This window comes from Mandrillus leucophaeus, unplaced genomic scaffold (assembly GCF_000951045.1).
Source record: "Mandrillus leucophaeus isolate KB7577 unplaced genomic scaffold, Mleu.le_1.0 Scaffold84, whole genome shotgun sequence".
In the NCBI taxonomy this organism is placed as follows: Eukaryota; Metazoa; Chordata; class Mammalia; order Primates; family Cercopithecidae; genus Mandrillus; species Mandrillus leucophaeus.
Genome location: NW_012109141.1, coordinates 6,750,124 through 6,760,302, shown reverse-complemented (window position 1 = coordinate 6,760,302; position 10,179 = coordinate 6,750,124). Strand labels below are relative to the sequence as shown.

The window sequence follows — 10,179 nt, the reverse complement described above, 5'->3', positions numbered from 1 at the left end:
GTGTGTGTGTGTGTGTGTGTGTGTGTGTGTGTATGTGGCGGGGGTTGAGGGCGGGAAAGTGTCTCTATGTTCCAGAGCCCTGTCCTACATAGATCTTTTCATACAGTTCTGTAATTAACATTTGTGGTCTTATCCAGTGGTCTATAAGCATTTGAAGACAGGAACTCTATTCATTTTTCCATCAACAGTGTCTAACAGTGTACAACATACAGTAAATACTCACTAAATGTTCACTGAATAGAGTGGGTTCTTGTTTCAAATTTATTAATTCAGTACAGGGTTTGGTAAATGTTTTCTAGTATCAGTCTTGTGAAGTGGCAAATTAAATCTTTAAATCATAATTTTAGATAAAAATTATTTAAAAACTGCACATTTTCCTACAAATTTAGTCTACTAAAATAAATTCTAGAACAGTTTTTGAATGCTAAACATTTTCTATTTAATAGTCTTTACATAATTTTAAAGAGATAAAAATTTTAAAATTGCACACTTTCTTACAAAGTTATTTGTCTATTAAATTCTACAACAATTAGTCTTTGAATGCTAAACATTTTCTATTTAATAGTTATATTGCCCATTAAAACTGAACTTCTCAAAGTATGTATTAAGCAGAAGCTATGAAATTTACAAGTTTTGGAAAAATGGCTTCTTTTCAGAATATGAGAAAACATTAAATCAGGAGATAATTTTTTTTTTTTTTTTTTTACTATAGACCAATATTAAAGTCAGTAAGTTTCAAATACAGAATTTGAAAACTAAAGTAAAATATTTAATGGGAAAATATCTGTATCTGAATATGTCAACTGTTTGCTTTTTTTCAGCTATTTAATCCTTCTACCTGTATCTCAGAAACAAATTTAATAATATTAAGACTTGATAGCAAAATCATTCAGCACTTTACTTACTCCATCAGCAAGGTATTTATGTAGTCATTTCCATCCATATGGCCAAATTGAAAATCCCTAACAAACGACAACCAAAAATAAATAAATAAAAGGCAAGGGGGTGGGGAGAGAAAGAGAGAAAGCTCATTAAATATCAAAAAAGTAAATAAAACAATGAACTTAACATTAGGCCTCAGTAAGCCCAGAAACTGTAAACATCTCACATGTAAATCATATACAATAAATACTGCTAAGAGTGTAAATTCTACTGGCTTCTGAGATACAAATACACGAGTAAAGGAAATTCTAAGACATTTCTACTTGGTTTATGCATATTTAAAATTTAGGGAAATATAAGCTAATCTATCTGAAATATGTTTAAGAAAAATTACCCATTTTCCCTAAAAAAAAAAAAGGACTAATCAAAAGACGCTACATACTATGTAAGAAAACTATACAATGACCCATTATTAGAAGACTCAGAATAGGAAAGAAATAATAATTCAATAATAAAATACATTTATATTGACTGTCTTTTTTTATGGTAGCAACAATGATTCAGCATAGTAAAAATACATGTATTTCTGATGCCATTTTTATTCAGTGATTCTTTTGAGTTTCTGTTAGAATAATCGTCTGCCTATCTCTGACTTCTGATTGCTCATTTATCTCCAATTATAACTACATTTGCATATTTTATATACATAAAATGCATCTCAAATTGTATCAAGAAGCCAGGTATGATACAAATTATAGATCAAACTGTTTCTTTTTTTTAACTTGCAGGACATACCATCAGTGAATTTCAAGATCCAGACAATTCATGCTAAAATGCAATGTGCTATACAGTAGTCCCCCCTTATCCAGTTTCACTTTCTGTGATTTCAGTTCCCTATGGTCAACCATGGTCTGAAAATATTAAATGAAAAATTCCAGAAATAAACATATACATAATTTTATTATAGTGTATTGTTACAACTGTTCTATTTTATTATTACTGTTGATCTCTTACTGTGCCTAATGGATAAATTAAACTTCATCACAGGTATGTAGGTACAGACAAAATTATAGTATACGTAGTATTCCATTCTATGCAAAGTTTCAGTCATCCACTGGGAGTCTTGAATGTATCTCCTGTGGATAAGTGAGAACTACTGCTATACTTCCCTTCCTTGATTCACCTCTAAAAGCATGAATACTAGTAAGTTTGCTTTATTAAATTACAAAACTGTATTAAAAAAATAAAGGAATCTCTCAGAATATAAGCACCTACCTATGGAAGAGGTCTCTGTAATCTCTTGCAACTTCCTGAATAATTGACTTCAATCTGTAGAAGAACAAACATATGAACTGGTCATCTGCACTTGAAAAATATAATTTTCCAATGACAGTATCTGCTCTCTTACATCTAACTGCTGCAGGAAAAGTAAGATACCACATCAAGTCTATCTAAAGCCATGTAGTCTGAAATGACCATCTGAAGCTTAAAACCATATCGAGGCATTATACCTGGCATGTTCAACTGATGTATTTTTCTCATCAATAACTGCAAGAGCCACAAGCTTTCCTGAAATAAAGAATGACACATTTGAATTCAATCACCCTTATTACACAAACTGTTCAATCAACACTTTAGTTCTGAGTAGGAAATTGTGAAGTATTTCTAGAATTTAATTCCAATCACCCTACACGTTATATCAAATTAAATCAACAAATTATGGTATATGTTTGTAGAGTGAATCAGTGAATTAGTCAACCCAGGTGACAAATTCCCTTCCACTTCCCACCCCAAAATGTAAATACGAGTAAATATGTAATAATTTATACACTAAAATTCTACTTTTTATACCAACTTACAAGCTTGAATTGTATTTTTTCCTTGCACCCTACAAATTGACTAAGATAACTTTTTCAAAGGCTAAAAACATAGGAAATAAGTTGATTAAAAACAAGTTTGCTAAGAATTATTGTAGCTCTAAAACAATGGTCTAGAAGAATAAGAAAATGATTTTTACATGGCCATTGACTTTGGTACCATGATTCAGTACTTGCCAGTTACAAATATGCAGAATTAAACTGACTCACATTTACTTAACCCTAAATACAACATAAAGCATATGTATCCTGATATCCTCTAGGAAGCTGGCATGATGTAATAACCAGAAGACTGGTGTTAGAATCAGAAAACCACACACTGCTATCTAGCAGTGTCCATCATGTTCCAGGCACCATACCAAGGCGCAGGGGAACAGGGAAGTGCCTCAGTAAACTTCAACCTATTTTCAAAAACTAATACATATTTCATAGAGGTATCGGGAGAGTTAAGTAAGATTAGACGCACAGAAATACGGACATAAACCTGGTTCAGAGAAGGTACATACAAGTAGGATTAAATCAATAATCTTTTAGTATTATCCCTGTATTTTAATGCTGCTTCTAATTCCATACTGCTTCAACACCTGTTTAAATTCTACACAATCTTTAATCTTCTTTTAACTCTCTGATGAAAACAGTTCACAATGGTATCTACCTTCTTGAAATATCTCATCTACTATTCATTTTTTTGTATTATATGCTTCTTTAACTTTCAAATGCCTCTGAGTTTTTTTTTCCAAAATGTCTACAACACGCAGAGAATTCTCCCACAGACCAACAGGATTCTAAGAAACACAGACACAGTTTCTCACATATTCATTCAACAATTATTGAGTGTTAAATAATGTACCACACACTGGGCTGGTTACGAGGACATGGTGATGAGCAAACACAGACAATGCTCTGCGCTTGTGAAAACACAATACGGTAGAACTGGTAGACATTTTCATCAAATAAATGTCCTGTTAAAAATAAGAATATGCTGCTATAAAAAAAATTATAGTGTAAATTAATGTGGTTTGACGGGGTCAGTAAAGATTTTCCTAAGGAAGCAGTATTTGGTCTGAGTTTGATGGATGAATATGAATTAACTGCATATTTCCAAACAAAGAAAAAAGCATGTAAAAAGGTGCTTTGGTGCAAGTGACATAGCCTTTTCAAGAAACTGTTATCAAGCAAACTTGGGTAAAAATGATAAAATAATAGTAACAATAATAAAAGAAACTAAAAGGTTAGTGTGCCTCAAGAAGGAAGAGTGTGGGGAGAGGCTAGAGTGAAATGAGGCTGGAGATGTAGGCAAGACTTAGAACTTCTGAGAAAGACACGAGGTGTCTGAAGCCGCAGAGCGTCGGGAGGCTGCTGTGGTGCTAACATAAGAGGACAGGTCGGGTGAAGAGCAGGAGCACGACCACAGCTGATGCCTAACAAGGGCAATTATGTCAGACACACAAAAGAACACTGCCACAGCACACTTCTGTCTCCAAATTCATCTGGGAAAAGATGTGTTCAGCTGAGCCAAAGCCACTTGTTTGAATCACCTCAAGGTCATGCTATCTCCTATAATTACTATACAAGCAAAACTACTATATTCCTACATTTCTCCCTTTTCCTTTCATGTGAGTCTGAAATAATTAAAAAGGCCGGGAACGGTGGCTCACGCCTGTAATCCCAGCACTTTGGGAGGCCAAAGTGCGAGGATCATGAGGTCAGGAGATTGAGACCATCCTGGCCAACATGGTGAAACCCCGTCTCTCCTAAAAATACAAAAATTAGCTGGACGTGGTGGCACGCACCAAGTCCCAGCTACTCGGGAGGCTGAGGCAGGAGAATCACTTGAACCAGGGAGGTGGAGGTTGCAGTGAGCCGAGATCACATCACTGCATTCCAGTCTGGCGACAGAGAAAGACTCCGTCTCAAAAAAAAAACAAAAAAAAAAACACAAAAAACCAGAATCAGAAAGTAAAACCACAGTCTTTGACACTGTCCCCAGCAACTTCCAATAATGAGCTAATACACAGCTCCTTCTGTAAAGATAAGCAAAGACAGAAATATCACTAGACACAGAACATTAAAAGCAAGCTCAGGAACAGAACAGAAATATCCCCCAAAATGTCAAAAACAGGAGAACGTGTAAGAATGTCTCTAATTTTCATTAATTAGATTTAAGAGCAGGCTATCATAAAGAAGAAACTCTACGCCTATTATATTTTAAAAAATTGAGTCTTGAATAAAATTTTCTCATTATTTTACTCAAAAACTATACTTCCAGGCTATTTATCATAAAGTTACTAATGGAAACAAATGTGGCACCAATAACCAAGATTTCTCATTTCTAATTTGCTATAAATTTATAAAACACTTTTTCCTAAAACTTATAGTTAGCTTCTTATAATTTTTATAGTTTGCATCTGAGACCATATAATCGGCTTCTTATAGCTTTCATTTTTGTATTTGTGTTTATATTTGCATTGCCTGACATTTGCAACAGTGTAACTTTAAGAAACCATGCCAAATTTAATTTACATTTTTCCCTTTCACAGGTAAGAACAGGCCTTATAAATAGGTTGTGCTAAGTTTTATCTTAACTCCTATCACAAAATCAGTCTCCTGTGTATAGCTTCTTAGTTGGTTATTTTTCTCACTCTCTTATTACCCAGGCTTTCTGTTTTCCTTGCCACCATCAGTTCTATTAGTAAACCATCGCTTTAATCACTGACCCACATGCAAAGGTATATCTTCTGGTAATATCAGTTTATGTTCTCATAAAGAACTGGCATTCAGATCTAAAATAAAAAAATAAGTTAGGAAATAGAGCTTAAATTCATTTCCTACAAAATAAGATTTTAAATAATCAATCACAGAAAAAATCATGTAATGTGACGGAGACTTGTACATATGCTTGTTACCTGTGTCTCCAAGTTCATATAAGAGGAAGCCATCCATAGCAAGGTAATTCTGAAACCTTTCCCTGTTGATCCATGATGACAGATCACCATCCTCATACTCTTAAAACCAAGACAAAGGTTAACAAATTATAGTATAAATATGAGTTTAAGATAGTTATAATAGCTTTAATCTGGTAACAGGTATAAAATGCCTGACAGAGAATCATTCATCCATAAATATTATTTTTAGGAATTTATTGCAAGAGTACGATCAAATGTACAGAAGGATTAATGCACAAAGCAATCTTCATTTATAGCATCATTAAAAATAGCATAAAAATAATTCAAAATAAAGGAAATAATCAAAATATCCTAAATTGGAAATAATTTAAATAAATTTTGGTATATGTTGAGAAAGATCATTTATAAATTTTCAAAAAAACGTATAACTGAACAGATTACAAAACAATATAGGTTATTATACAATATATAACAGTGTAACTGTAACTTTGTAAAAAAAAAAAAGTATGAAAAGATAAACTCATAGAATGGTAAAATGAAGTCAGTTATTCCTAAATGGTTACCCTGGATCAATGGTTATACTCGGGTCATGGCACTACAGGTAATTTTTATTACAATTTCTTTGCTCTTCTCTCTTTATGACAGTCTTCCTAGTTTACAGCTCTTTCTCAAAGGTACAACTAACACACATATAAAATCATAGTACCTTAGCTTTTTTCCAATATAAAATAATTCCTCTGCTAAGCAGGTAGAAAATATAATATCTAAGAGAAATATTACATCCTGATTAGAAATATAATTCTGAAAAATTCTCAAAATTATTACAATTGCATAAAAAAGGTGATGTAAAGCAAATGTCTATAAAAGCCTACCAACACATCTGGTTGAAGATAGGATTTTAATGACTTCTGGAAAGGTATGCTTTTTCTTGCAATGCTAAACAAAACATTTTCAAGTTATCAAACCCATAAAATAAGTGACACAATGCAAATCTTAAAAGTATTTATGGATTCGAATTTACAAATTAGGAAAATAAACATAAAACTAGAAATTGATTACTGGGCCACAATGTCCACTCCATGCTAAAAGCAAATTTTCTATGAGATTGCATACAGTGATCAATTTGAATTTCATTTGAAAATAAACCATCTCAAATACTGCATGTTCTCATTTAGAAGTAGGCGGTAAACACTGGGTACCATGTGGACATAAAGATGGGAATAACAGATACTTGGGAGACGGGGAGGAGGACAAGGGCTAAAAAACTACCTATTGGGTACTATGTTCATTACCTGGGTGATGGGATCATTTGTACCCTAAACCTCATCATCATCCAGTCTACATTCTAGAGTATTTCGGAATGAATGGGTGTTCCCTATCTGGCCTCAAACATGGTAACCACAAGCCACAGGAGGCCACGGAGCATTGAAATGCGGTTAGTGAGAACAAGAAATTGGATTTCAAATATTATTGAATTAGAATTTAGAACGCTAGCAAGAACGCTATCAGCTAAGACTGCACTCACTTTTGCTTTTGAGTGGCTTTATGGTGTCCTACAGATGTCGAGTTTCACCGTTTCCCTTGAAATTTAAAATATCCCCTGTATCCCCTGTGAGTTTGCTGCACTGCCCTGGGGTATCTCAGAGTACAGTTTGGAAAACATGAAAGTAGGCATTTCAAAATACCAAGGAATGATGTTAGTTGTTGTAGCTGCATGTGGTTTATCTGCAAATAAAAAGTCTGCATTTTGTAAAGAGATGCGTAATATAAAGCCCTGATGAAATGCCACTACAATTTGCTTTAAAGTACTTCAACAAATTCAAAGTTAAAGTTAGAGCAAATGTCATGATGGGCAAAGATCTTGGTAAGTGTTTAACTTCGGTGATGGGTATGCAGGGCTTTACCGTTCTCTACTATGATGTATGTTTGATATTACAATTAAAATATTTTAAAAGTAGACCAAGTATTTGCTTCAGTGAAGAAATGCTGAATAGCAGGTAAGCGGTTATTTCTAACAGCTAAGGGGAAATGCCGCTACGGAGGGATACACAGGGGCTTCAACACTATTGAACACGTGTTACTTCTTCAAGCCTTTTTCTGTATCTGAAATGTTACTTCAAAAAAACTAATTCTGAACATTTTAAAGCAATGTATAAAAATCACATAGAATTTATTCCTCAAAAACACATACAATTTAACAAACAACAAAAAGAAATGTTGTGTAGGTAAAGCTCGGAATAAAAATAAGAACTAAAAGTTGAAGGGTGAAAAACCCCAAAACATCAGTCATTCAAGTAATGAGAACTGTTATTCTCATTAAACAGTAGAAGCATTTACAAAATCTTTCCACCTAAGTCGTATAATAGACATTTTAATTTTAAAATGTTTTACATGAGTTAAAGACTTGGAACTTACCGTCATAAACAAAGTAAGTTTCGTCTTTGAAAACAAGCACAGCCGGCATCTCTTTTAGTGTCACATACTGCAAAAAATCAGAAGTTTAAATAACTTTTATCACTAAAAAATTCTAATTAGTAACTATAATTTCAAGTCTTGAGATACCAGAAAACACAAACACACATAAAAATGACAAAAAAGAATGTCACAAACAATTCAAAGAGTACAGTCAATCCCAAACTCATCCAAGGAGTATATATGAATCTTTTTATATATCCCCTGGTACAATGTCCTGTTTGCTATAGTAAAGACTGTGGATTATTCTTAACTGATAACAGACTTAAACATCAACCAGCCTATTTAGGTTTAAGTCCTTCCCCACCACTCACTGGCTGTGTGATAATGAGCCACTTTACCTAGGGGAGTCTGCTTCCTCATCTGTGGAATAGAGACACTGAGACTACCTACCTCACAGAACAATTGTGAGAGTTATGTCAGATACCATAACTAAGAGCACTGCTTAAAGTGTAAACTGCTTTATAAGCCACTTACAGTAGTAATAAGGGATTCATTCAGAAAGTACCAGCTGCTTACACCTGAGTTGTACTTATTTCGAGAGTAAAATTATACTAGAAAACAAATATCAGATCAGAAGACAAATAATGTAGAAAAATAACAATAAAATAAAAATAAAGACAGTTGTCCTGGAAATATTAAAAAGGGAGGGAGACACATCTCGGGGGACAGAAAATAATACAGAATGATGTGGTTACATTACTATTAAAAAATGATATAGCACTATGAAAATAACAATTTTAAGGGCACTACAAGAGCTCTTATGTCAAGCATGCTCCATTCACCTGCTCTTGACAACTCATCCACACAGATGCTTAGGAAGTATTTTTCAACATTCAGCACCTCCCTCTTTCATCAACATCCCTGAATGGTTCTTACTAGAACACAAATGATACAGTCTCAAATCTTGCAGCCATCTAGTCTCACATACTCTGAAGCTCTCTTCCTCTCCCGTGTTTTCTTCAACTATTTTCTATTACTGTTATAGTCTGCATGCCAATCTCCTTCATTCATCTGTAAGTATTCTGAAGTCAGAAACTGTCTAAATTCATCTTTGTACCCCCTTACTGCATCTCCTGGGGTTTTCATAAATACCAGTTGCAAAGCTAATGAAGCTCGGAAGGACAAAACATTAATATTCAAAGCATGGAAAGAACACAAAATTATGGGCTTTGCCCTTATTTGAGAATCATCTATGGGAGTAAAACTCATATTTCTCTGAAGTTAACTATTATTTCCCCTAGCAGACTTTTCCAAATACATCCTTAAAACTAAAAAAGGCAGATGACGAATATTAACATCTTCAGGAATAAAGAATGACTAAACAAACTAGTTGAGAAGGCCGATTAAAAAATAATAGAAGTAATGCACAAATACTAAATATGCTTACATAACAGATGCTATATATATGCCTACCCAGGCTCTCTGGGTTCTAGGGATTTTGGCCTAAAACACCTCATTGTTACATGAGGATTAAGATGGTGTCAAATGGTGCCAGGGCCTAGAACACAGCAAACCCTCTGGTGCACTCCAAGTGCCAACTGCTTGCAAACCTTTGTAGATGAGGACCTAGCATAAATTCTCATCTCTCATACAAAAATGTGGTTCACTGGACTTGGGAGACAAAAATGTGTAAGAAGTTCAGATTCTAGTCTGTTTTAAGCCTTTATGTTACATCAGGGCATTCCAGAACAGTGGTTTGTAACCTTCTGGGAACCCTGTCGGAGATTCTGATGGCAAGTGTGGCCTCTTTTTCTCATCTTACTCAAGGCAGCGGCAGCCCGTCGGGAGCAGCTGCTGCGGGAATGCCCGCTGCAGCAGGGGAGGTGCGGCAGGGGCTGCATGCTCCGTGGAGCCAGTGGGGGCCAGGAACAGGCGGGAGAGTCCTACCCGCTACCAAATTTGTGGGGTGGGAGCCCCATGCTCCCAGGTGTAGCTGAAGCTGCTCAACAGTGGTTCTGGACCCTGGCATCCCTGAGCCCTCTGGGACCCAGAAAGCAGCCACCCCACCCCCCAACTCCTGCAGGTTCAAAAATGCCTGC

General features: G+C 34.8%; 1 protein-coding gene across 1 annotated transcript in view; it reads right to left on the bottom strand.

Moving 5' to 3' along the window:
* TMX3 (thioredoxin-related transmembrane protein 3) overlaps window positions 1–10,179 on the bottom strand; it is a 39,950-nt gene that overhangs the window by 8,476 nt on the left and 21,295 nt on the right. Inside the window, exons 9-13 of the mRNA XM_011968353.1 lie at window positions 8,081–8,147; window positions 5,666–5,764; window positions 2,394–2,451; window positions 2,158–2,211; window positions 906–962 (exon numbers count right to left, since the gene is read on the bottom strand). Coding sequence (XP_011823743.1) covers window positions 906–962; window positions 2,158–2,211; window positions 2,394–2,451; window positions 5,666–5,764; window positions 8,081–8,147 — 335 coding nt within the window. The remainder of the gene's footprint in view (window positions 1–905; window positions 963–2,157; window positions 2,212–2,393; window positions 2,452–5,665; window positions 5,765–8,080; window positions 8,148–10,179) is intronic.